The following is a 27,123-nucleotide window of genomic DNA, read 5'->3' on the forward strand; positions in this document are numbered from 1 at the left end:
GGGGCTGGGGGCTCGGCCCTGCCCGTTCGGTGAAGGCGGCCGGGCAGGCGGGAGGGGCGGGCACGTACCGTGAAGATGTTGGAGCGCCGCTTGGACTGCTTGCGGATGGGTGTGGGGGTGGAGGAGGCAGCGATGGTCTCGATGCGCAGCTCCCGCTGGCTGATGCTGGGGGTGGAGGGGACTGAGGATGAGTAGTCGCTGAAAGCGCTGCTGCCGCCATTCGTGGCCTAAGGACAGAGAGGGCTGCTGAGGGCGGCTCCGGGAGGGGCGCGGGGGCGGGTGGCAGGCAGGAGCTGGGAAGCCTGCAGTGCGGAGACCTGGCCGGGGGCTCGTGGGGCAGCAGAGGGGCCACTAGCTCCTACAGGTGGTACCAAGGGGAAAGGTAGCACGGCCTGGAGGCCAGCAGGACCCGGTGGTCACCACACTGGGCTGCCCCACTAGGGCCCCAGCAGGGGCCGTTCGGGGTCAGCCCGGGAGCTGAATCGGAGGCAAAGGCTAGCAGGTTGGAGTCAGTGACAGAGGCCAGAAGAGAACAAACTGTGGAGTCTTGGCTCACAGGTGGGTGTGACGCGAGGTGGCAGGTCACCCTGGATGAGCTCCCCAAGTCAGTGACAAACAGCAAGGCTGCAGGAGGCCAGGGCGGGCCTCAGAGTGCGGGGGGAGGATGAGGTTTGCTTCTAGGCAGTGTGGGTGACAGGGCACAGGATCCAGGAGGGCCGGGGCAGAGAGCGGAACAGCTAAACTAAGACTGCTCCAGAGGAAGCAGCAGGTAAGGGAGAGAGGCGGCAGCGGATCTCAGCAGAGAGACAGCAGGTGCTCGGCAGTGTCTACTCCAGGACTCGGGAAGCACAGTTTGACAAGGCCACCCGCTAACGGCCCATCAGATGATCACTAAATAGAGAACGTGTCCTGCCCTGGCAGCCTCCTCGAATCCTAACCCGTACAAAGGGAGCAAAACACCTGAGCTGCTGCCCCTCGGTGGGCAGGGCCCCCGTGCACAGCTGGTTCTGCAGCTGAGGTAGAACCGCTCAGAGACAGTGAAGAAAGACCTTCCGTGCCTCCTTTCTTCCACGGGGGAGTGCTTACAGGGGAAGCCCTGACGCCTTCTAAAGTGCTAAAGGGAGGGCTCTCTGGAAAAGTCACCAGGCTGTCATCAGGACACTGGTGGGCCAGGGGGCCTCAGAAAGACGATGGCCCTTGGCAGAAGTAAAGGAGTGGCCGTCGGCTTTACCACTCAGCGCGCACACCCGTGATGGCCCAGGGCTTTCCGCCGAGCAGGGACTGAGCGGGGAGATGCAAGTACTGGCCTGCCTGCCAAGGGCCAAAAAATAACCAAGCAGTAGGCCCAGGAAGTGGGCGGGTGTCCAAGTGGTAATACGGGAGAAACCCTGGCAGGACCCGGCTCAGAACACCCCCACTACCCCACACGTCACAAATGCCACTGGCCCTTGCGGGTAAGTGCTGCTCTTCTAAATGCGAACACCGAGAAGGGCCAGCAGGTGAGGGCCGGCAGGTGGGGGCCGGCAGGTGAGGGCCGGCAGGGACGAGCTCAGCTTAGAGCCTCCTGAGAACGGCTGCACGGGAAGCGGGCACTGAGACAGCACTAACGCGGCTGACCAGAACAAATGCTTAGGCGGCCTCAGCCGCTGCAGCTGCGGGGCAAGGAGAGTGTCGAGCAGGGATGGGAACTAGCGGGAAGGCAGTCACCACAGGGTACAGAGGAGGCCAGGCCAGGCCAGTCGTGCAGGCTAAGGGAACTCGAGCCAGTGCTTTCAAACCATCGGCAAGGCGGCAGCCCAGACGAGGTGGGGACAGGCAGGCAGGCAGGCAGACAGACAGGATGGCGAGGCAGGGCCGCGGCGGGCGGGACGTGCAGTGGCGGGGGGGAGGCTGCCCGCACCTGGTTGATATGCACGGCCGGGATGGAGGCGGCGGACACGGCCGAGTGGCTGGGAGAGTTGGGCAGTGACTTGCAGGGCCCGATGGCCAGCTGCTGCTTCTTCCGCAAGGCCACTACCTTCTGGGCCACTGCAGGGGACAGCACAGTCAATCACCCATGGGGGGAGAAGCGAGGAGCCCGGCTTAGAGCCGCCACCCCCCGCCCTCCCCCCCCACCCCCCCGCCTGCCTGACCCCCTCTGGGGGAGCGTCCCTGGCGCCGTTACCGTCCTGGAAGACGCGCTCCACGTTGAGTCCGTAGGTGGCGCACGTCTCGTAGTAGGTGCAGCGCTTCAAGTCTGTGGACAGCTTGCGGGCCCTGCTGTCGTCGATGACCCGCGGGTTCGCGGCACTGATGGCGTCTGTTGGAGACGGGAGAGCGGGGACTGACTCAGCCTGCTGAGAAGCTGAGGCTGCCGGCCGGTGGGCCGTTCGGTCAGAGGGTGGCTGGGCAAAGAGCCCGGGCAGCGGACGACACGGAGCACGAGAATACGGGTGTCTGGGCCTCGTTCCAGCTCTGCCACCGACTCACTGAGTGGGAACGAGCCAGACACTCTGTTTATTCATCTCAAAATGTGGACACGACCACCACACGGATGGGATGGCAGGATCTTAGCTGGGGAAGACCCAGTGCGTACGGGGCAAAGAGGAGGCGCCCGCTCTAGGGCGACACGAAAGGGCTGGTCCAGCGCCAGGAGGGCGGGGGAGCCAGGCTTTCTCGCGCCTGCCACCTGGCGGCCCAGAGCCCCCGCTCACCCTGCGTGCCCACCAGCACCATGGGCACCTCGCTGGCGTTGCGGAAGCTGCAGAGCCGCAGGAAGTAGTTGTACACCGTCTGGAAGCTGATTTCATCCTCCAGGCTGAACACAAACACCACCGCGTCCACCCAGGCAGCAAACTAGGGGGGACCGAGCACAATTACCACCCTCACCTGGGCACGGGCGAACTGCGTACCCCTTTCCCCACACGCAACCTTGCCCAGTCCCAACTGGGAACCTCAAGAAAGGGGCACCAAAGGCCAGGGCGGGGGGCAGGGGCATCACCTGGAGCTCAGGGGGGCCTCCTTCGTCTCGTATCAGCAGCAGGTAACTCTGGCCATCCACCACAATCTCCTTCTTAAACCGACCCCCTAGGACAGAGTTCACGGTCAGGCCCCAAACCAGAAGAGCGAGCCCACGGGGGCCAAACAGGAGAAACCCACAGCTTCCAACAGAGAAGACGGGAGCGCTGAGAAAGTCAAGGGGCTGGAGCCCCCCGCACAGACAACGGGAAGGAGGGACGGCAGCCATTAAGGCCGGCCCGTAACGCTCACCTTCTGGGGACTCCTCCTGGACATAGGTCCCCGTCAGATAGCGGTGCACCAGGGCCGACTTCCCACTAGACAGGTTCCCCACAATGCCCTGTGGGACAGGAAGGCGGGAGAGCTGCGGTCAGAGGGCAGGACAGGCTAATACATTAGCAAGGAGAGGGGCCGGTGCTGCGGATGGGCGAGCAAAGAGAAACAGGGAAGAGAGGGGTGACGGGAGAGACCAAGCCTAGAGACGGAGGGGACTGGAAGCAGGGGAAGCAACGCCGGCCCACCACTCCAGCCCGCACCCCCAGCCCCTGGGCTGCCTGGGCCTCCCATGGGCCTCACTCACCACTTTAAGCTCCGGCACCGAACGGCTCAGGGTCCACTCCTGGCTGTTCACAAAGGAGTCTGCGGGAGAGAAGGCCGCCTGTCAGGACTGGGGTGGGACACACACCTTCGCTATCGACCACCCGCTGCTTCTGACGCTGCCCCTTCACGGGCCACGGCCAGAAAACAGCACTCACGCCCTGGTTTCCTGGGAAGCAGCAGGAACGTTCTGCGCGGCTGGGACAGAGCGATGCCAGCCCCCACTTCCACTGGCCTGGCCCTGATCCCTCCTCTTACTGCTACAGCAAGGTGCGTAGTTGCCCCCTCGAGCCACACCCGGCCTGCTGCCCCCCACCTGGTGAGGGGCCTCCAGTAGGTCTCAGCCAGACCCAACCTGGGCTGCAAGGCTGCGAGTAGGAACAGCTCACCCTTGCAGGGTGCGGCCGCCTACCGCATTCCTGGAGGCTGAAGAGGGAGGAGCCCTTACCTGGCCCTGTTCTGTGAGAGGCAGGTCCAATGGGGAGCGGCCCTCGTCCCCAAGCTCCTCCTGGGCAGGAGGCCACCACCCTCTGTGTCCCAGAGACCCACCTCCGGGGCTCCTCCTCTCCAGTCCATCCTCAGCTCCCGCAGAGCCCCCCTCTCCTTTATCCTCTAGGTTGTAATGGACATCCTGCGATCAGCTCCGGGCAGCCTGGGCCTGGGCCAGCCTCTCTGGCTGGGCTTGCTCCCCCTCCCCAGGCTGTCTCAAACAGTGCTTCTGACGGTCGGGTCCACAAGCATTCCCCAAACCCATCTGCATAGGCAGCTAGAGGTGAGGGCTCGAGCCTCGCCTGGGAGCTAGAAATGCTGCTGTTCTAGGGTCCCACCCAGAGCCCGCTGGCTCCGAGTGAGTCTCCATCCCTCCCCTCCCGGGCCCCAACTCCTCAGGCACTCAAAGTGATAAGGGGCCCTTCCGACCTGCTCTCATTCCACCACGCTAGGGCCACGGGCGGGAGGTCCTGCCCCGACCCACCTGGAAGGCCACCTCTGCCACAGACACCTTCTCCAGACCCACCGGCGACCCCAGAGCCTTGCCTGCCCGGCGCCGATCCCACTCGGCCGGCCCCGGCTAGCCCCCAGGCCCACAAGGCACGCCCGCCTCTCCCAGGTAGGTTTCCGGTTTGTTTCACACCCGCCCTCAACCCCGGACTCCAACCAGGGAGGCCACGCAGGCCGGGGCTCTCCCCCTTACCGCTTGGCGCGCTCAGGAGCCCAGGGGCCGCGGCCGCCCGGCGGCTCCACAGCGGCTCGGACGGCGCGGGCGCGGGCGCGGGCCCCCTCCGGCGGAAGCGGCTGGTGAGCAGCCTCCAGAGGCCGGCGGCAGTGTGGGGCCGGCCCGGCTCTGGCGCGGCGCTCGGGGCCGCGGCGCCCAGCAGCAGGTCGCGGCGGCTGGAGAAGGCACCCAGAGAGCTGGCGTCGCCGTCGCTGCGGGTGCGCGCCCGGGGCAGCAGCCCCGACTCTGCGCGCCGGATCTCCTGGCCGCGGCGCAGACGGAAGCTGAAGCTCTTCCTCAGCGCCGACAGTCCGCGCCGGGGGCCCGGGGAGCTGCGCCCGCCGCCGCCGCCGCCGCCGCGCAGCACCTGCCAGCGCTGGCTGCTCCACAGCGAGGCGCCCCGCAGGAAACCCGCGCTGCCCGCGCGGCCCAGCCCCGCGCCAGCGCCCTCGGCCTCAGCCGCCAGCTCCAGGCGGTTCACCTCCAGGAACGTCATGCTGGTGGGGCCGCGGCGCCAGGGTCCGCCGGGGGCGGCTGCGCCGGCCCGGCGCGGGACTGGGCGCGGGGCTGGGCGACGGACTAGGCGCGGCCGAGCCGGGGCGCCCCGAGGACGCGGGCCGGGGAGCCGGCGGGAGGCCGTCGGGGGGGGCCGCGGCGGCCGAGACGCGGGCGCAGGAGGCCGAGCAGCAGGCCGCGGACGCCAGCGGCCGGTGGCCCCGGGCCGCCCGAGCACACGCTCTGCGGCCGCGCCGGCTGCTCGCGCACGGCGCACAGGGCGGAGGCGGCGCGGCCGGCCTGGGCGCCGTGCAGGTCCAGCGAGTCGCAGACGCTGAGGGCGCGGCGGCAGGCGGCGGGCCGCTCCCGGCTGCGGCTGTCCCCTGGCGGCCAGCCCCGCTCCATGCTCAGGGCCCACGGGCGAGGGCCAGGCCCATGGTGAGGGGCGCGGGGCTGGGCCCGGGCCGGGGCCGCGGCCGAGGCGCACGGACCTCCGGCCTCTGGGCACCTGGTGGCGGCCGACTGAGTCCCTCAACGCCTCCACCTCGCAGCCGGCAAGCCCAGACCTGGAGAGGCCGGGAGCCAGCCCAACACCGAGAGAGACGTGGCAAGCCTGGCCTGGAACACCCAGGAACGGCGGCCGCAGGGGAGCCAGCCTGCTGGGGCAGCCCCCGAGCCCTGAGAAAACAGGAAATTCCAGCCCAGGGCTCCTCCTCGGTTGGGGCAGGCAGGTGAGGAAATGTCATTAAGAGCAGGCCAAATAAGTAACAGTCCTCGGCACACCACACACTGAGTTCGGTTTTGGAGAGAAGCAGGCCATTTGCTGTCTCTCCAGGGAAGAACCAGAAGGTGACCCACGAGGGTGGGAGTCAGTAAAAGCCTAAATTATGAGTCAGGAGTTATGCGGACTTCGGGCCTCAGTCTCCTTATCTGGAAAGTAGGGAGCCTCTACGAGGCAATCCTGTCTTAGCTTGGGAAACTCGCAAATCCGAGTTGCTGTATGTTTTAGTCAGCTCTTCTGTTAATGACCGAGGCCGTCTTCTTCCCTGGAGATTATAAAATCACCTGTAGTAGGTTAAGTGTTGTCCTGCCCAAGGGCAGCAGAAAATCGAAAGAGAACCTCTGGACCTGGACCATACAGTTCTGGACGAGTGACTCACTTCTGAGGCCCTGAAGTCTCCAGCCTCCACCCGCTGGCTGGTTCTCACCTCCTGTCCAGAGGCTGTGCAGAGGTGAAGCTTCAGACTGCAGTACTGGTTGGAGCCTGACGCTCAGCACCGATGCCCTGTGAAGTTCACGTGTGTGGGCTGCAGCAGACTCTCAGTAAATGCAGGGATGACTTCAGGACGGGGGCAGGGGGCAGGCAGTTGCCGTGCTGTGCTCTCCACTGCGGTGTAAACGTCAGTCCTCTCCAAGGCGCTGGAGATGAGCCAGTTTACCATAATCCACAAGGACCCCGAGCAGATCAGGAGAAACCAGTTGAGGCACGTGGCAAGGAGGAGTGGGCTTGCCTTTCCTTTAAAGATGTGATACTCCCAGGTTTCCTCCACCCCCAGTCCAACCCAACTCCCAACGTTCCTGTCCCTCTCAGCTTTAGAATTCCAGGGTCCTGGTCAGAAGCAAAGTACAAGATAAAAGTGGCACATTCCTGAGGGGGCTGGGGTGGGGGAATGCCTGAGAAAGGCAGGGCCTCTCCATCCTAGGTGCTCCTGGGGAACCCAGAGCTGGAAACTCCCAAGTCCTGGGCTGGATCTCCCAGGCCTGGAGAGGCCCCGGGGCTGATTGCGTATTTTCCTGGGACTAGTTATTAACAACAATGAGGATGACTTCTTCCTCTCCGGGATGCACACCCCACATAAGAGTCGCTCCTGCAGAAGAGCCTTTCCCAGGCTCCTTCAGGCGTGAAGACAGGAATGCAACCCAGGAATCCTGACTCACGTTCCCAAGTTTAAGTCTCCTACGCTGAACTTCCCTATCTTCGTAGCTGTCTCTCTGTCCTCTCTCACACACGTAGGGGGGTTACCCCTCCCCAGAGAAGCGGCCTGCTCATTCCAAACCCTCCCCCCAAGCCAATGAAAATGCAAGCACAGGACAGCAGCTATCAGAGACAAGTGGGGACTGAGGGGGACGGGGGACAAGGTGCCGAACAGGGGATGGGCTGCTTCAGAACCCAACTGGCTAGCCTCAGGGGGCGAGGCGCAGGCTGGGAGAGGAGAGTAAAAGGCCCCCAGTTGCGCGCACACGCACACACACTCACGGGCTACAGGACATGCAGCAGTCCCCAGTCCAGGAGGTGGAACAAACATGCCACATTCTCAGAGGACACACCAGCTCCTGACTTGTACCTGCAGAATCGGTCCAGGCGAAATGCTCAGACTGGGTCAATCCCAAACCTGGACAGCTTCCTCTTCCTCATGGGGCTGCCTCCTTCCTATTCCTGCTTCCTAGAACCTTTCCTGACTCAGGGAACCAGACAGAGAAGGGCACCTGCCTGCACACAAATGTCCCAGGACATCAGCCGAAGACCCCAGAAAGGAGATCGGTGCAGGCACACACCTCTCTCCTTGTTGGTGTCACACACACACACCCCCGCCCGGGTTAGGGACAAGGTCTCTGTGTTCCATCTGCAAGATTCTACCCCAGAGACATGTGACAAACAGCTTACTACTCAACACAGCCCAAAGGAAACTAGGACAATCCTAAAAAGCATCAGGCTGGGGCCACGTAAACCGCACAGAAATCCCATAAAACTAGCCCTCGTGTCAGTTCTCTGACTCTTAAGGTCAACAGAAACACCAGGCTGAACCTGTCGTGTAGGGGTGAGGCCCCACAGAAGCTTCTGGGGAATTAAAGACGCACTCTCTCACAATGCCTGCAGCGTGCATCCTGGCTGAGGACGGACACGCTTCCCTGGAGGCTGAGCGCGCAGAGGCTGAGCACTGAGCACCCCCTTCTGTTCTGAGCGCAAGGCAAATCAGAAGGAGAAGGGCCAACTCTAGAGCTGGCTGAGCTGGACTGGCTGCTCGGACCTGAGAGAGGAGGGCGCCTGCGTGTGCAGCTGTGGCCTGGGGCAGCAGGGGTGCACTGCTGAACCCAGGGTGTCTAGGGAGAAAGAGAAAGACCCCTGCATAAAAAAGGCATGCGCTGTGAGGCACTGCATAGAAGCGGTGCACTGGTGGGGGGGAAAAGAAGGGCGGCCTCCGGCCCAGGAATCCCACAGAACCTTGTACCTAGTCTCCCTCAATATTTGCTGGGTGATCCATTGATAACTGTCGAGGCGCGCCCAGCTGAGGCCACGCAGCAGCCGCAGAGAGCCTGTGGAGGTCCTTCTCAGAGCCCGGGAGGGGCTGGCTTTCTGCTGGAAGCCAAAGGCTGTGGCTTCCTCCCGCCGCCAGAGCGGTCCCAAGAGCCGCAGGGCCCTCCGACGCCGGTCGGCATCTTCTTGCCCACAAGGTGGCAGCAACACATCTTCCTGCAGCCAGGTGGCCTCCAGCTGTGTGGCGAGCAAGGAGGTAAGGACCCCAGCAGTGGCCCGGCGGTGAGTGGCCACGCGGGTTGGCCAAGCCCTTCGACCGCTGAGCTGAGGGAGGCGACGAGTGTCACACCCGGAGGATCGCAAGGCCCGCAGGTTTCTAGCAAGCTCTGTCCTCTCTGCAGGTCACCGGGTTGGGGATTAGGGAGTCCGCGGAGACACCTGGGCTGCCCCCGCCAACGACCCGCCGCTCACACGGGCGGCCTGCAGGACCGGCCTCCTTACAAGTTTCAGGAGTTGTCCACAGCCGTCAAAATATTCATCTAACACTCATCCCTCTCAGATATTTCCCCGGTGTGTTTAACGCTCCCCCGCTAGAACTCGGCAGGGCACGCAGGTGGTGTGCAATGATTCTGTGAATGAATGAATGAACGTGCATCTTTGCTGAGCATGAACTGTGCGCCCCAGCTAGTTGTAGCTCACGAGCTCTAGAGCACAGGCTCAGTAGTTGTGGCACACGGGCTTAGTTGCTCCGCGGCACTGGCAGGCGGATTCTTAACTACTGTGCCACCAGGGAAGCCCTCATCCGTCTTTAAAGGTTGTTCTCTTCCTTCAAAACTGAGCAACGGTCCAGCCAAATCCCATGAGCTAAAAATCTGCCTCTTCCAGTCCAACAGGCTAATGAAAGTTTGCTTCCTCTTTCCTACAGAAGTAAACTATTTTCATAAAGGGAAGACAACACAGTATTCAAATAATTGCGCCGTTTTTGCTCTAAGACGGAGGAGCTGTGCCCCCATCTGGGAACTCCAGTACAGATGCACAAGATCCGGGTCTCAGGGAAAGGGGGACTGAGGGTCAGTGTACGCTATTAAGAATAAAGACAGGTAGTCTGAGAGTCTAATGGACAAAAGTTTAAAAGCCTCTGAATTCCAGGTGGGTGAGGGATGGATTGGGAGTTTGGGATTAGCGGATGCAAACTATTTATATAGAACAGATAAACAACGAGGTCCTACTGTAGAGCACAGGGAACTATATTCAATATCCTGTGATAAACAATTGTAAAAGGAGGGACTTCCCTGGCGGTCCGGTGGTTAAGACTCCGCGCTTCCACTGCAGGGGGCGCGGGTTGAATCCTTGGTCGGGGAACTAAGATCCACGGGCTGCTCAGCGTGGCCAAATAATAATAATGTAAAAGAACATGCAAAAGAATATATGTACGTATGTAACTGAATCACCTTGCTGTACACCAGGAATGAACACAACATTGTAAATCAACTATACTTCAATAAAATAAAGCTTCAAATAAATAAATAAAAGCATCTGATTTCCCATTATCAATTTTGGAAGCAGGGCCTACACTGAGGCCCAGGGCTCTGCCCCACTGGCAAGGCCAAGCCTGCCCATTGCCCCCAGCATCCAACACACATGCCCAGGCCCCGGGAGGCCTCTGGATGGGCTCCCCATCAAAGGAAGCCACAGACCTCTCAGGCCAGACCCAGGTTGACACCAGCAGGGCCTGGACGTGGAGGCTACCTCCCTCCCCGCCGCCAGCCCAGCAGGAGTCGTCGGTGAACACTCAGCTCAGGCCCGCTGCCACCACAAGCCCTCCTGGACGTCCCGGCCTCCTCTCACTGGCCCCAGTTCACCTCGTGTCTTCTGTAGATGCTAACGTCTAATCTGCTCTCACCTCCTGGGCGCCTGAGCTCCCGGGCACAGAAAGGTCACAGATACCTGCCCCTGTGGTTCAGGGCCAGACTCGGCCAGCCCTGGGGACGGCAGAGCCATTTTGGTGCCCTGTACACCCAAGGCAGCAGCCACAGGGGATGGCACTGGTCACCCGATAATAATGGCCACTTACTGAACATGAGAGGCTCTACTCGGAGCACTTCACACACACAAAGCCATTTAACCCCTCTGAGAAAGGTACTGGTTTTCTTTTTTAAAGAAATATTTATTCATTGACCACGTCTCGCGGCATGCGGGATCTTAGTTCCCCCACCAGGGATCAAACCCGTGCCCCCTGAAGTGGACGCTTGGAGTCCTAACCACTGGACCGCCAGAGAAGTCCTGAAAGGCACTGTTTTGTTTCTTTGTTCGTTTGGTTGGTTTTTTGGGGGCTGCGTTGGGTCTTCGTTGCTGCGCGTGGGATTTCTCTAGTGGTGGCAAGTGGGGGCTACTCTTCTTTGCGGTGCGCAGGCTTCTCATTGCTGCGGAGCACGGGCTCTAGGCACGTGGGCTTCAGTAGTTGTGGTACGTGAGCTCAGTGGTTGTGGTGCACGGGCTTAGTTGCTCCTTGGCATGTGGGATCTTCGCGGACCAGGGCTCGAACCTGTGTCCCCTGCATTGGCAAGCGTATTCTTAACCACTGTGCCACCAGGGAAGCCTGAAAGGTACTGTTAATCTCCCCATTTTACAGATGAGGACTCTGAGGCACAGCGGCCAAGTAACGTGCCTAAGGTGAGGGCTGGTAGGTGGCTGAAGCTGACCTTCCAACCTAGGCCACCTGTCTGGCCCCGAGCCCTGAGGCCTGCTGAGCCTGGTGAGATTTCTGCTGGCACACAAGTTCATCTTGCAGGCAGCACTCACCCGTCTCCCTTTCCTCCTGCCCTGGTACCCACATCGGGGCGGCCCAGCCTTGCCCCTTCCAGCAAGGGAACCTCCTTCCCAAAAGACTCCCCAAGGTTCCTCATCGCCCACCTTCCAAACAAACTCCTGCCCCCAAATCCCACTCTCCCAGCCCTGAATCAGTATGAAGTTCACGAGCCAGCCCTGCTAGGCATGCATGGCATTCACAAAGGAGAAGCCACCTCAACAGGCAAAAGGGGCGCTGTCTGGGGCTGAGGGGCCCTCGCACACCTCACGTTCACAGCCATTAGACAGAGCCCAGAGCGGCCAGCCCGGGCCTTAGGTCAGACCCACCCTCCCGAAGTGAAGACACTTCCCTGGGCGACTGCCATCTTCCTGAGCCCTTCAGGTACCCAGCAACATGTGACAGTTAATTTTCTACTGTGAGACACACCTTTCCCACCTCCCCGCGCAAGGGGTCCACTGCCCAGCGCTGCCTGGGCCACACAAGGACTGGAGTGGGGTGGGGACAGCCCGATGGGGCCCCTGGGGGCACAGGGCTACCCCCATCCCCATGCAGCCGGTCCACCTGCACACACGTCTGCTCAGCACCAGCAAGCATTCCCAGTCCCACCAGCCCTCCCGCGTCACGGAGCGACCTGGGAGTGGCAATCAGAGCTTTGGCGCCTGGCAGTTGGGTTTCAGACTTTCCTCTTTTTTTTTTTAATGTAAAAAGGGTTTTATTTGGAATTCCCTGGTGGTCCAGTGGTTAGGACTCCGCTCTTTCACTGGCCGAGGTTCCGGGGCCCGGGTTTGATCCCTGGTCAGGGAACTAAGATCCCCGCAAGCCACGTGCACAGCCAGAAAAAAAAGGTGGGGGGGAGGGTGCTTTTACTTGCAGGGGAGCAGGACTCTAGTGGCACAAGCCAAATGCCACGTCATCGTCTGACTCCTCGGCCTCCTCCCCCTTCTCATCTTTCTGCAGATCCTGGGGTGGAGACGGCCACAGCCCCGGCGGGCGCGCTGGCCAACATGCCGATACCCCGGCAATGACGCCCTCAATTGTTCTTTCCGTTCAGCTCACAGATGACCTTGTTGAGCCGGTCATCGTCCGCCTCAGTGCTGCGCTGTCCAGGATCTTCTTGATGTCCTTGGCGCTGGGGGAGGTGCTGTCCCCAGGGCGCCCAGCAGGTAGGAGGCGACGCAGCGCATCTCTGCGGCGGTGAGAGGCCTTGCATGGGCCACCTCAGAGGCATCAGGGACCCAGGCTTTCCTCTTAATTCTACTCTCATCTGTCTTCAGCCTGAGGACTCACCACTCCCACCGGCCCATCAGCTCTCAGGCCTGGGCCCCGGGCCACACCATCGCTGTGAAACAGCGTCAGGGAACCCTGGTGACCGCATGGGCGCTCAAGGGAGGCCACCCAGGAGGGAGCCCCGGAGGCCGCGTGGCCGACTGCAGCCTCCCCACGGTCCTCGGCTGCGAGATGAGACGGGCGCAGAGGTCAAGGCTGTGTGCAGAGCTGCCGTGCTTCGAACTTACGCCACAGGCAGAGCCGACCAGGAGCCCCCGGCAGAACCCCTGCGCAGAGAGCAAGGGCCCCCGGCCCGTCAGCCAACAACTGGGCAGCGGGGACGACACGCAGGGCAGAGGTGGAGGGGTCCCTGCAAAACCCATCTTCACAAACGCCCGTCCACAGCCTGTAGACCCCACGCGGGCGGGTCTTCTCCACCTCCCCTCCTGGAACCTTCACCTGTGCCCCTCTGTGCAACGCCCTCACTCAGCCCACCTCCTCCCCGAGGCCTCAGACCTCAGCCGCCAGCCCTCGCCCCAACCTCGCCGAGCCCTGCACAACTTGGCCGGGCAGCCGGGGAAGCCCACCGGCCACGGAGTCTGCGTGGAGCTACGGCCGAGCCGCAGGGGAAGCTGTGCTGGACCCCGGGAGGGGGGGAGGCAGGACACAGTTTGCAACAAGGTTCCTGGATTTAAAGGATAGAGAGAGAAGACCGATAGATTCACTGCATAAAAATAAGGTCCTGAATGATTTTTAAAAAATTGTAAAAAAACCCACAAAAAAACCTAAGAGGAATATAACTAAAGGGAAATCAACACCTGGACGAAAATGTGACTATGCTGATGGGTTGATATCACTAATACATGCAAAGCGCACAGATGTCGCTAAAAAAAAATAAATAAAATCTTGACGTAAAGAAGTACAAACAGCCAATTCACGTGGAAATCACTCGCTCCTCACTTGGGACTCAAAGAAACAGAAATTATAAATGAAGTTCCAGGGCTTCCCTGGTGGTGCAGTGGTTAAAAATCCGCCTGCCGATTCAGGGGGACACAGGTTCGAGCCCTGGTCCAGGAAGATCCCACATGCCACAGAGCAACTAAGCCTGTGCGCCGGAACGACTGAGCCTGCACCCTAGAGCCTTTCGAGCCACAACTACTGAAGCCTGTGCCCTCTAGAGCCCACGTGCCACAACTACTGAGCCCGCGTGCTGCAACTATTGAAGACCACACGCCTAGAGCCCGTGCTCCTCAACAAGAGAAGCCACCGCAATAAGAAGCCCATGCACTGCAACGAAGAGTAGCCCCCGCTCGCCACAACTAGGAATGAAGACCCAACGCAGCCAAAATAAATAAATAAAATTAAAAAAAAAATGAAGTTCCACTTCTCACCTACCAAAGCCTTAACATGACTTTTGTGTCCATAAGGCCCAGTGCTGGCAAGCGTGCACATGCCCCAACCCCCCTCCCCGGCAGCTCAGCCCTTTGCCCCTCTTACTAAATTAGCCACAGGGGACTCCAACAGAGACCGTCTGACATGGACACAAAGGTTTAGGCCCAAGAAGTCCAGCACTTCCAAAAAAGTGAAATCAACCAGAGTGTCCACCGATACGGAAACAAGGGAGTAAGCGACAGTGTCTCCAGACGGTGGGACGTTATGCAGCCACTTAAAATAACATCAGCAGGGGCTTCCCTGGCCGTCCAGTGGTGACGCCTCCACCTCCCACTGCAGAGGCCACGGGTTCCATCCCCGGTCGGGGAACTAAGATCCCACATGCTGCACAGCACAGCCGTAAATGAACAAATAATAAGTAAATAATAAAATAACATCTGTAGAGACTTCTTTACCCAGCACTGCAGCAACACTTGTGATCATTTTTTTTAAAAAAAAGCAAGATACAAAAACTGTACATAACATGGGACCCAGGTAAAAAAACGCGGGGAAAAGGAACATATCAAAATGAGGACAGAGGCAACTTGGCGGTTAGGACCTGCAGTGATTTTTTTCTGCCTCTTTCTACTTTTCTGCAAAATGTACATTTCACCCTGTTTCCTAAAATGTTTGTAGAGGATACGCTACAAAGAAAACAGAAGAAACAGAAGAGTGTTTCACATAGGGATGAGGGCTGGGTGAGGGAAGAAATGGCTCGCCAGAAAAACGCGTGGGTTTGCGCTCTCCCAGCTGAACCCTCGCCCCCTAAAGGCCCCCGAGCCTCCACACCTGCAGCGGCTCTGGGTCACCACACAGCCTGACTGGGGCTCACAACAGCTTTCCAACTCCAGCTCTGCGCGGGGACACAAAAGAAGAAAGTGGGCTGGGACTAGTCTAATAACATGCCCTTTGCCCTTCTTTTTAGAATTATATTTTACAGTATAAAAGCACATTCACAACACGCTGGGAAAGCTGCTTTTGATCCTCTGCCCCCTTCCCTTTCCTTCAACACGGAAGCTTCCAGAATGAGTGTCCCCTCCCGTCCCCAAAGCCCCAATGCTAGGACTTGGACTTAGCGTTTCACCACAATGCCCGGCCTGGGAGCAAGGAGCAGCTGCTAACACAATACGCTGGCAGCCTCCCCAGTCCCTGGGTACAGGCCTCACTCATCCATCATCCAGCCGTTGCCCTACTGAGGGCCATTCAGGTTGCTTCCTTTTTTGTCTTTAAACCTCTACAAGCAAGGCTGTAATCAACACCTGTGTACCTAGGTGTTTTCTTTCTTTCTTTTTCTTTTTTCATAAATTTATTTATTTATTTTTGGCTGCATTGGGTCTTCGTTGCTACGCGCGGGCTTCTCATTGTGGTGGCTTCTCCTGTTGCGGAGCACGGGCTCTAGGCGCGTGGGCTTCAGTAGTTGTGGCTCTCGGACCCTAGAGCGCAGGCTCAGTAGTTGTGGCGCACGGGCTGAGCTGCTCCGCGGCATGTGGGATCTTCCCGGACCAGGGCTCGAACACGTGTCCCCTGCATTGGCAGGCAGATTCTTAACCACTGTGCCACCAGGGAAGTCCCACCTATGTGTTTTCTCTCCACAGGTTACATGCCCCAAAGTAGAAAAGTTGGGTTCAAAGAAAAACATGAAGTTTTCATGTTCATGGATAATGCCTGATGACTTCTCCAAATAGGAGGCAGCAATTCACTGCCCCCCATTCCCCCACCAGCAACATACGGGAACACCCACTGCGCCACTCTCACCAGCATCGAGTCATCAGCTCACTTTCTGCTACTGAACGAGGAACCCAGTACCTTGCTCTTCAGATCTGTGTTTCCCTGATGACTCTTAGGCTAAGCATCTTTTCACGGTCATCAACAATTTCCATTTCCTCTTCTCTGAATTGTCTGCCTGGTCCTATTCTTTGTCCACCTGTCTTTGGATTTTTTTGTTTTGTTTTGTTTTTTGCTTGCACCGGGTCTTAGTTGCGGCACACAGACTTCTTAGTTGCGGCATGCGAACTCTTCGTTGCGGCATGCATGTGGGATCTAGTTCCCCGACCAGGGATCGAACCCGGGCCCTCTGCATTGGGAGCACGGAGTCTTACCCACTGGACCACCAGGGAAGTCCCTGTCTTTGGGGTTTTCAAAACCTTTTTCTTAACAGTTTAGAGGAATTCTTTGTATAATAGGCATCTTAACCATTTATCTGGTATATGTACATGGCAAGCAAATTCTCCTACTCTGTTCTACAAAAGTGTAATTAAATCTATTAATTTTATAATTGATTATAACATCTGAACAATAAGAACCACAACAAAAATCCATGAAACGAGAGTGTTCCTAAAAAAGGGCAAAGGGGGTGGGGGCGGCCTTCTTGACAGAAGAGTACCAGCTAAGACTTGCGGAAGGAATGTCCAGATGAGAAAATCACCACGTGGCAGCCCCAACAGAACAGATTCAGGCACGATCACTGAGGCACTGAAAACCACTGACTGAAAGTTGCCGGGAGCAGTTTACTTTCAAGGTGCAAAAGTCTCACTACAGATTACTGATGAATTACAAAGGGGGAGGCAATGGGCCTTCAGGATTAGGACATCTGGTAATTATGTCCTTAACATCACTAACAGCAGGGCCTGATGTGACACAATAGGAGGTATTCCCGTCAAAAGGGTTTAACCTGGATCTCATCAAGCCCCTGAGCTCGCTCCAGGTATAGGCAGCAGGCGGGATACAGGCACAAGTTAAATAACACCAAGCAGCCACAGCGCCCGAATCAGAGCGCAACCTGCTACAAGGAAACTGCCCCCAGACTCTTCAACAGTCTGTGTGATAAAGCGGTCAGAACGGCCATCATTAAAAAGTCTACAGGGCTTCCCTGGTGGCGCAGTGGTTGAGAATCCACCTGTCGACGCAGGGGACACGGGTTCGAGCCCTGGTCCGGGAGGATCCCACGTGCTGCGGAGCAACTAAGCCCGTGCACCGCAACTACTGAGCCCGTGCTCTAGAGCCGGTGAGCCACAACTACCGAGCCCACGTGCCACAACTACTGAAGCCCACACACCTAGAGCCCGTGCTCCCCCACAAGAGAAGCCACTGCAGTGAGAAGCTCGCGCACCGCAACAAAAAGCAGGCCCCGCTTGCTGCAACTAGAGAAAGCCTGCGTGCAGCATCAAAGACCCAACACAGCCAAAAATAAATAAATAGTTATATTAAAAAAGAGAAGTCTACAAATAATAAATGCTGGAGAGGGTGTGGAGAAAAGGGAACCCTCTTAACACTGCTGGTGGGAATGTAAGTTGGTGCAGCCACTATGGAAGACAGTATGGAGGTTCCTTAAAAAACTACAAATAGAGCTACCACATGACCCAGCAATCCCACTACTGGGCATGTACCCTGAGAAAACCATAATTCGAAAAGATACACGCACCCCTATGTTCATAGCAGCACTATTCACAATAGCCAGGGCATGGAAGCAACCTAAATGTCCATCGACAGATGACTGGATAAAGATGTGGTATGTATATACAATGGGATACTACTCAGCCAGAAAAAAGAATGCTGGGGCGAAGTGAGAGTAGCATTGACATATATACACTACCAAATGTAAAACAGGCTTCCCTGGTGGCGCAGTGGTTGAGAGTCCGCCTGCCGATGCAGGGGACACGGGTTTGTGCCCCGGTCTGGGAAGATCCCACATGCCGCGGAGCGGCTGGGCCCGTGGGCCATGGCCGCTGAGCCTGCGCGTCCGGAGCCTGTCCTCCGCAACGGGAGAGGCCACAACAGTGAGAGGCCCGCGTAACGCATAAAAAAAAAAAAAAAAAAAAAATGTAAAACAACTAGAGGGAAGCAGCCGCAGAGCACAGGGAGATCAGCTCGGTGCTTTGCGATGACCTAGAGGGGTGGGATAGCGAGGGTGGGAGGGAGGCTCAAGAGGGAGGGGACATGGGGATATATGTATGCATATGGCTAATTCACTTTGTTGTACAACAGAAACTAACACAGCATTGTGAAGCAATTATACTCCAATAAAGATGTACTAAAAAAAGAAAAAAAAAAAAAAAGAGGGGCTTCCCTGGTGGCACAGTGGTTAAGAATCTGCCTGACAATGCAGGGGACACTGGTTCGAGCCCTGGTCCAGGAAGATCCCACATGCCACGGAGCAACTAAGCCCGTGCGCCACAGCTGCTGAGCCCATGTGCCACAAGTACTAGAGCCCACGCACCTAGAGCCCATGCTCCGCAACAAGAGAAGCCACCGCGGTGAGAAGCCTGCGCACCGCAATGAAGAGTAGCCCCCGCTCACCACAACTAGAGAAAGCCCGCGTGCAGCAACGAAGACCCAACACAGCCACAAGTAAATAAAATAAAATAATTTATAAAAAAAAGAATAAAATAATGCCATCGGCAGCAACATGGATGGACCTAGAGATTATCATACTAAGTGAAGTAAGAAAGAGAAAGACAAATGCCATATGATATCACTTATATGTGGAATCTAAAACATGACACGAACAAACTTATCTACGCAACAGAAACAGACTCATACACAGAGAACAGACTTGTGATTGCCAAGGAGGTGTGGGTGGGGGAGGGAGGGTTGGGGGTTTGGGATTAGTAGATGCAAACCATTATATATAGGATGGATAAACAACTCCTATTGTAAAGCACAGGGATCTATATTCATTACCCTGTGATAAACCATAATGGAAAAGAATAAGAAAAAGAATATATTTATATATAACTGAGTCACTTTGCTGCAGAGCAGAAATTAACACAACATTGTAAATAAACTATACTTCAATAAATTTTTTAAAAATATTAAAAAAAGAGTCTGTGTGATGGGGAAAAGCATCACGATGGATCCTGTGCCATCCTGATCCCATCCTGATTTGGAAAAACAAAGAGGTTATTATATAAGGCACGTGGGGGTTACTTGAGGACATTTGGTTATGGATGAGCTAGTCAACGACGGTTGAGAGTTCTCACTCATCTTTTTAGGTGTGACCCTGGTACTACATTATGTAGAAGGACGGTCTGTTCGTAGGAAATGCCTGCTGGAGTGCTTGGGGGGAAGCATACACAACTACAGACCGTCACCTCCACCAAAATATGTGTGTGTGAGAAACAGAGGCAAAGCAAATGGGGTAGATGTTAACTAAGGATCATTCAAGGTGGTCGTTTTTCAGAACGAAAGGCTTGGGGAGGGCTTCCCTGCTGGCACAGTGGTTGAGAGTCCGCCTGTCGATGCCGGGGACGCGGGTTCGTGCCCCGGTCCGGGAGGATCCCACATGCCACGGAGCGGCTGGGCCCGTGAGCCATGGCCGCTGAGCCTGCGCGTCCGGAGCCTGTGCTCCGTGGCGGGAGGGGCCGCGGCAGTGAGAGGCCCGCGTACCGAAAAAAAAAAAAAAAAAAGGCTTGGGGAAAAATCTGTCTGTCTTTCCCTCTATAAATTCTGGGTTTCCTGTCTGGCTTAAGGGGATACCTCTTATCCCAAGATTAGACAATACCCTTTTACCTTTCTTCTGTATTTTTAAGAGTTGTATCTTTTTCGTGGTGCCGCAGCGCACGCCGGCTCGGAACACAGAATCTGAGAATGGACTCCCCGGGTCCAGGTCCTGCCTCTGCCATTGTGAGGCGAGCAACCTTGGGCAAATTCCTTTACATCTCGGTGTCAGTCTCCTCACCTTCAGGATGGGGATGGTAACACCCCAGGAACGTCTCGAGAATTACAAGCAAGCACGGAGGGCGGAGCCTGGCACGTAAGCACTGACAGAAAGCTATTCTTTCGAGTTCTTTCTGAGATGCCAGATCTGATGCAGCCACCCTTCGTTCAGAACCCTGCGGCTCCCTGGCACCTGAAGCAAGAGCTGTCAATCTTGCCATGTCTGCAGCACAAACAGAGTGCTGGAGTGTGGGGTGGCGCATTTGAATAGTTTAAAAACACGCTACGCCAGCAATTTTCATAATAAAATCACGACTCTGGTAAAACAGCGTCTCGCGGTGCCTATCAAAGCAGCCAGGTACGCCACAGGGCTCCCCCCACGTCCCTCCACGCTGGGTCACTCGGTAGAAACCCCATCGAGGCCCTGGCGTGTGGCACGCTCTTTGGGAAATACAATTTTTCTTCGGTGCCAACTCAGCATCACCCAGCCCATCCTCTCCTGCTTGGAGCAGAGGGACACCCCACTCAGCTCACTCCCAGCTGGGCTGCACCAGGCAGCACTGGGACCTGTACCCCCGCGGACCGCAGAAATCAATGTTCCCCTTGATTGAGTTCAGGGGGCACCCTGGAAGGAAAGGCAGTGGCAATGCCCAAGGCACCCAGTTCAGAATTCCGAAGGGCCTCCCCCCTCCTCCCCCCACCCCACAGCTGCACACAGCTCCCTCCGCCTGGACCACCCAGCCCTCACTCTCCAGGACGGATTTTCTCTTGCAGACAGAGGGGAAGGACTCTCTCCTGTGGCCCCCAGGGACCCTGCCCCCTCAGTGGGTCTGTGTTAAGCTGTTCGGACTTGGGTCAGGGTCTCCGTATCTATGCCATTGGTGCCCCCAACGTGGACACAACTGACTGCCCTGGACCTGCATGGGGCCTGTTCGCCCTGCACCCATGGGAGAGACCCAGGTAGTGGCCGGTGTCCCTCCCTTGGCCTCACATCCACTGTCGCCAGGCGAGGGTCACACAGTTGGGGCAGAACGTGGCCGCCTCCCGGGGCCGCAACCCAGGGCAGCCTTCTCCCCGGGCAGGTCACCGGCTTTAGGGCGACCAGTCAGAAGCACATGCCGGAAAGCAAGACACCTTGCTCTCAGGGACCTGGCAGCTCTGGCCCAGCTCTGAGCCCTGGAGGAAGAGGCCAGAGAACTCCACGCACCGCCCCTCCTCCTGGTCACCCCAGTGCCGGCGAGGCACAGGCTGGCAGCCCAGACTCTGCGGGGAGGCACAGGCCTCAGAGAGAGAAGTTAGGCCCCTCCACAGACGGCCCCCGCGCCACCCTGCTCTGGGGGCTGCAGAGCTCCACCTCAGGGGCCTCACAGCCCACAGGCCCCCTGCCCTTGGCTGCTCGGGGCCAGCGGGCTGGGAGGGGACCCCACGGGCAGCACCGTGGCCCTGGAGGGGACGGAACAGTGCGATACAGGCGAGGGCTCCCTGAGCCACCTCCAGGTCCAACAGGGCCCCTGGGCTGGGTACAGAGAAGGGAGGGCCCTTGGTCACTGGTACCTGCCAGGCTGGTACTGGGCTGGGGGCTCAGTGTCCAGGAGGAAAGCAGCAGATGAGGACGACACCAGCTTGGGGCCAGCGGGGGGAGAGCACCCACTGCTCCAGGCCCCACGAGGGACCAGGCCAGGGGAGACTAGGGGCTGGGGAGGGACACCCAACAGACCAGGGCCTCGAACAGGAAAGGTGGGCGATGGAGCTAGACAGAGGCAGGTTTAGATCCCAGCTCTTCTCACAGGTAAAGGAAAGTAATGGCCCTGGAGGGGCTGCCGTGCGCTCAGGGCCCACTGAGAGAAGCAAGGCCCAAGGGCCACAGCCAGCAGGGGATGGGGGATACCCAGGAAGGAGGTGAGAGCCTGTTAACACAGTTTCAGGATGGCGTGTCCCCCCGCCACCCCCGGCCGAGAGTGACGGCCTGGGAGAGAATGAGAGCTCTGCAGGGTGATAGGCTCTGTCTTCTCTGGGTTGGCTGGAGGGGCCTCAGGACCTCCCATCCAAGATGTCAGTCACCAAGGGCCTGCTAAAGGCAGAGAGCTGCCCAGCCCAGCCCATTGGCAGGTTCCCTGCTGGCTCCCCGGACAAAGGTTAACAAGAGGGGGCTGGTGAACTAGTACAACAGGGTGCTCCTTCCTGGGCGGCCCCACAAGCATCTCATCTCCAAGCAGAGGGGGGAGGGGGAAGGTCTCCTTATTTCAAGGCCCGGAAGTGGACTGAGAGACAGAGCAAGGAAGCCAACCCAGGCTGCTGGCTGAGAGGGGCCTTATTCTGTGCCACGTGTTTTCAGAGAGTACGTGTACATTTACGAACTTTTCGCTATTATATACATGTTACTCAGCGTAAAGACAAAGCACAAACCAAAAAAAAAAAAAAAAGCTTACAAAAAACAGCTCCTGCCTAAGACACCAGGATGGGGTGAGGGGAATATTGTGACTTTGCTGGTGACATATCCTGGCACAACTGCTGTGGGTCACGGCTGAAGGGGACATGGCCGGGATCACCCGACCAGCCTCTCCTGTGAGCTGGAAGGAGAGTACCACCGTGAAGTGCAAAGGCCCGGGGCCTCACCACCCTGCTGCCCAGCAGTGACCTTGAATCCCTGGCAGGTGGCTTCCACCCTCTCTGGTCCGCAGAGCGAGGGCTGGGCTTACAGTCTGCACGGCTGGCCGGCTGGCCGGCCTGCATAATCGGCACCCTATTCCCTAGTGGTCTGCACTTCACAATCCAGCACTTTAGTCCATCAAGCGTGAGGAGGATACGCAGAGGCCAGCCAGTCCACGGACTGTGCTGTTCACACGAGCTCTGCCCAGCAACAGGCTCGCTGTCTGGCACGTCCACTCCCGGTCGGGCCCACCGGCCCTTGCCCCCAAGCAGATGGAAGAGCCTTTCCCTGCCACCTCCCTTCCCCTCACCCTAATTCAGGATTATCCTCGGGCTGTGATGCAGAGGGGGTGGGCGGGGACGTAAGTAGGGCAGAGCGGCAGCCACGTGGGATGAAACCGCCAAACCCAAGTGACGTGAGCCACGCTGGGGCCCGTGGGCAACCCATTCTCAACCAAGACGCTGAGTAACAAGAGCCTGGACGTGATACCCCCCCCAACAGACACGCGCCCTCTCCTCCAGCTTCTTGCAAAAGAGCGGGGTCTGGGCTCACTCCCCACCTTCCGCCTTGAGCAAAACCGTGTGAACCTCGGTTCCAGAACTTGAGAACCCCTGGACGGGAACACGTTTCAGGGCCAAGCCCCCTCAGCAGTAGTTGTGCTTCCGGGTTTGAAGAAAATCCACGGCGACAAAAAACTACTGTGACTTCAGTAACACTTCTAAATAGATTTATCTGCCACCCATCACCACAGCCTGAGCAGGTACTCAGAAGTGTTTGTTGAGTGACTGAATGAAAACGGCAGGATATACGTGAAAGTCACGTTACTTAAAAAATTTTAATATGATACTTTAGAAAGATGAATCCAAAAGGATATACTTCTGTATTCAATTTTTCCAACAAACAGGAATTCTTTTGTTACTTTATAGGCTAAAATTAGAGCTGTTCTTCCAATACCAGAGACACTGGCCACGCATGGCTCTTGAGCGCTTGAAATGCGGCCAGTCCAAATGGAGAGGCACTGAGCGGGTGAAACACAGTTTGAAGACTTAGTTGAGAAAAGAATGTAAGATGTCTCATTAAAAATTGTTATATTAATTAATTAATTTATTTATTTATTTATTTTATTTAATTTTTGGCTGTGTTGGGTCTTCGTTGCTGCGCGCAGGCTTTCTCTAGTTGCTGTGAGCGGGGGCCACTCCTTATTTGCAGTGCACAGGCTTTTCACTGCAGTGGCTTCTCTTGTTACGGAGCACGGGCTCTAGGCGCGCAGGCTTCGGTAGTTGTGGCTCGCGGGCTCCAGAGCACGCGTTGTGAGTAGTTGTGGCGCACGGGCTTAGTTGCTCTGCGGCATGTGGGATCTTCCCAGACCAGGGATCAAACCAGGCGGATTCTTAACCACTGCACCACCAGGGAAGCCCCGTTATATTAATTTGTTAATTGTACGTTGAAATGATAATATTTCAGATACAATGGGTTAAATAAAATGCATTATTAAAGATATTTTTTTTTTTGCTTTCTTACTATGGCTACTTGAAAATTTAAATTTACACATGACTCACATGTGTAACTGGTGCTGAATTAGAGGAAATACTTTAATCGGCGGGCAAGCAATTAGATGAAAGCAATGCTGGGTGCCTGTGTGACACGCTCCTTGTGACCAGCTGTGGTCCAGGGTCTGCTCCAATCAGCTGGAACGTCAGACAAGTCCGGACCTGGCACCCCTCCCTGGGGCCTGCCAGGCTAAACCAACTTACCCCAAACTCTGCCCCGCCAGGTTCTCCCATTCGCCCGCTCGGGTTCAGGGAGCATGACTGGGGAGCCACCGCTGCAGGTGCCATGAGGGACACTCCCTCCCTGAGTCCTCTCCGCAGCCCTGCAAAGGCTGGAGCCACTGTGAACACTTCCGAGGGGCCGGGGCTGGTCTAAAAGCTTTGCACGCGTTAACATACTTCACTGTCACACCTACACAATGAGATGGGTGCTTGTTAAACTCATATTAGCAACAAGGAAGCCAAGACACAGAAAGGTTACACCACTACTAAGTGTTAGAAATGTACATCTAGGCAGCCTGGGTCCAGAGCCGGATGTACCCACTACCCTGTACAGACTGTGACAGAGAAGGAATGACACCAGGCTCCATTCTACCACATCATCCAACCTAAAACAGTCTAGAAGAGTCTAGAAGCAATAACCAAGACGAGTGGGGCTTCAGAGGGACTGAAAGCCACCAAATCATCACAGCGCTTCTTAGCAAAGGGCCTTCGTCTAGGGCCTGTTTAACCAAAAAAGTTCTCTGGGCAGGGACGTGCATCTGCCCCTCCCTGGAAGACACCACACACAGAGGAGGAGCCGGGAGCTCCCACCAGGAGCAGAGCAGGAGCCCCAAGTGGGGTCCAGCTCTCCCGGCCTCCCAGCCCTGCCGCACACACAGACCCACAGACACACACGGAGAGGCCATGACTGGGCTCGAATCCCACTCTACCAGCTTGGGATCCAGGTTCGCAAGCCAACAAAGCATCAAATTAAAAGGCAAAAGAGAAACTGCTGTGGGCGGGTGCACCAACAGTGGCAAGGAGGGGTGCTGACAAACAAGAAAGAGAAAGAAAAGACACACTATAAACAGGCACGACAACAGGAGAGGCATATACATCCCTCTGGGACCATGTGCTGTGGGCTCACCCACCTGGGTGCCCAGGGCCCCGGGAGGGCCAGAGTGCCGCCAGAGCGATCCAGACCCCAGCTCCCCTCCAGCAAACGGCAATGTATGCTTCATCTATGTTTGCATATTAAAACTGTCCTACACAGGGGCTTCCCGGGCAGTCCAGTGGTCAAGATGCTGTGCTTCCACTGTAGGGGGTGTGGGTTCGATCCCTGGTGGGGGAAGTAAGATCCCACATGCCGCACAGCCAAAAAAAAAACAAAAACAAAACTATCTTACACATATTAAGAAAAAGAGTAACAAACCACGAGGAAGATGAATAAAGGATATGACAGGAATTCAACAAAATACAACAACCAAAAACATTATGTTTCATGTTGACTCTCACGAGTAATCGGATACACACAAGATAAAACAACAACAAAAATCATTTCATCATTTCTCTTCACCTTTCAGGTGGACAGGGTGGGCAGGGAAAAGGCAGTCTCTGTCCCAGGGAAACGGGAAGGGCCTTCCTGCGGGGCAGTGTGGCACACAGAGAAAGGTCATGCGTGCCCGACGGCCTCGCTGTTTTCTTCCACTTGGGAATTTGTCCAAAGGAAATAATCAGACAAGTGTGAAAAGATCTAGGTACCAGGAGACTTGGATCAACTGCACGCAGCCCCTCAGCTCACCACGAGCACGCACTGGGTGCTCGCTCTGTACCAGGCACCGCTGTCGGCACCTGCCGCGCCTAACTCCATCACACTGTCACTACCCCTCCTCCTTACCTGAGGAAACTCAGGAACAGAGGCGATGACCAGCTCCTGGAGGGCTCCCGGGCAGCGCGTGTCATGTGCTGCGCACAAGAAGGCAGCCTCAGAACCTCCCACTGAACGGAGTCTGCCCTCCCTGGACCAGGGACCCAAGACTGAGATGGTCCAAATGCTCGAGGGCGGGGTCACAGCGAGCTGTGCAGATGAAACCAGAACTGGGTTCTAGGAGAACAGGCCGGGGGAATTGGGGGCGCCTTTATGACTTGCCCAAGTTCTCACAGCCAGTCGGCGGCAGAACAGGAATGAGAACCCAGGTATCCCAACTGCCCCGCAGGGAGCTGCCAGACGGGTGCGTGAACGCAGATGCCTTTCTTGAAACTGCGACTCTGGTTCCCCTTCTCCCAGTGGAGTATTTCCCACAGAAGTCCCACTTTCGCTGTGAAACGCCAAGAGTGTCACCAATCATAGAGCAGTAGACAGTAGATATATATAGGAGAGAAAGCAGATGGGAAAGACACCCATCAGACAGACAGACAACAGCAGGTACCTCGGAGAGGGGTGGGGGGCACACACATTTCTTCGACTTCCTTTCCACATTTGAATGTGTTATAACCAGCATGCATTATTTTTGTCATTTAAACATATATTTAGGGGCTTCCCTGGTGGCGCAGTGGTTAAGAATCCGCCTGCCAATGCAGGTGACACGGTTCGAGCCCTGGTCTGGGAAGATCCCACATGCCGCGGAGCAACTAAGCCCATGCGCCACAACTACTGAGCCTGCGCTCCAGAGCCCGTGAGCCACAACTACTGAAGCCCACGTGCCACAACTACTGAAGCCCGTGCACCTAGAGCCTGTGCTCCACAAGAGAAGCCACCGCAATGAGAAGCCCGCGCACCACAACGAAGAGGAGTCCCCGCTCACCGCAGCTAGAGAAAGCCCACGCACAGCAATGAAGACCCAACGGAGTCAAAAATTAATTAATTAATAAAAAAAATAAGTTATTAAAAAAATAAATAAACATATACTTAAATTTTTTAAATGTTCAAATATTTTGGAGTGTCTCTTGACCAAGCGTCCTTCTCCTACACGCAATATCCATGCTGCTCATAGAAGGGAGAGCCCCCCCTCCAAGAGCCACCATTCAGTTGGGGATTCAAGACACTCAGAAGAAAACCATGGCAGGAAAGAAGCGCTCAGGGTCACCCTTAAGTGATACTCTAAAAGCTTCCAAAAGTTCAACTCGAGGTCAAAACCTTGCCTGAGAGGCACCCAGAAGGGCTGACTGGGTGTCCAGCCTGGCCCAGCAAAGCTCAGTCGGCCCATCCATGTGAGGGGAAGA

General features: G+C 56.9%; 1 protein-coding gene across 7 annotated transcripts in view; it reads right to left on the reverse strand.

Moving 5' to 3' along the window:
• Nucleotides 1-27,123, reverse strand: part of AGAP3 (ArfGAP with GTPase domain, ankyrin repeat and PH domain 3) — a 56,619-nt gene that overhangs the window by 23,552 nt on the left and 5,944 nt on the right. For 4 of the 7 annotated variants that reach the window (XM_032643260.1, XM_032643261.1, XM_032643262.1 and 1 more), the window contains exons 2-8: nt 3,578-3,636; nt 3,250-3,337; nt 2,981-3,066; nt 2,694-2,835; nt 2,165-2,299; nt 1,901-2,028; nt 69-227 (exon numbers count right to left, since the gene is read on the reverse strand). In XM_032643260.1, coding sequence (XP_032499151.1) covers nt 69-227; nt 1,901-2,028; nt 2,165-2,299; nt 2,694-2,835; nt 2,981-3,066; nt 3,250-3,337; nt 3,578-3,636 — 797 coding nt within the window. Of the gene's footprint in view, nt 1-68; nt 228-1,900; nt 2,029-2,164; nt 2,300-2,693; nt 2,836-2,980; nt 3,067-3,249; nt 3,338-3,577; nt 3,637-3,910; nt 3,930-4,786; nt 4,849-27,123 lie in introns of those variants that run through there. The other 3 variants (XM_032643263.1, XM_032643264.1, XM_032643267.1) reach the window with 3 other exon arrangements.

Source organism: Phocoena sinus, chromosome 9 (assembly GCF_008692025.1).
Source record: "Phocoena sinus isolate mPhoSin1 chromosome 9, mPhoSin1.pri, whole genome shotgun sequence".
Taxonomy (NCBI): Eukaryota; Metazoa; Chordata; class Mammalia; order Artiodactyla; family Phocoenidae; genus Phocoena; species Phocoena sinus.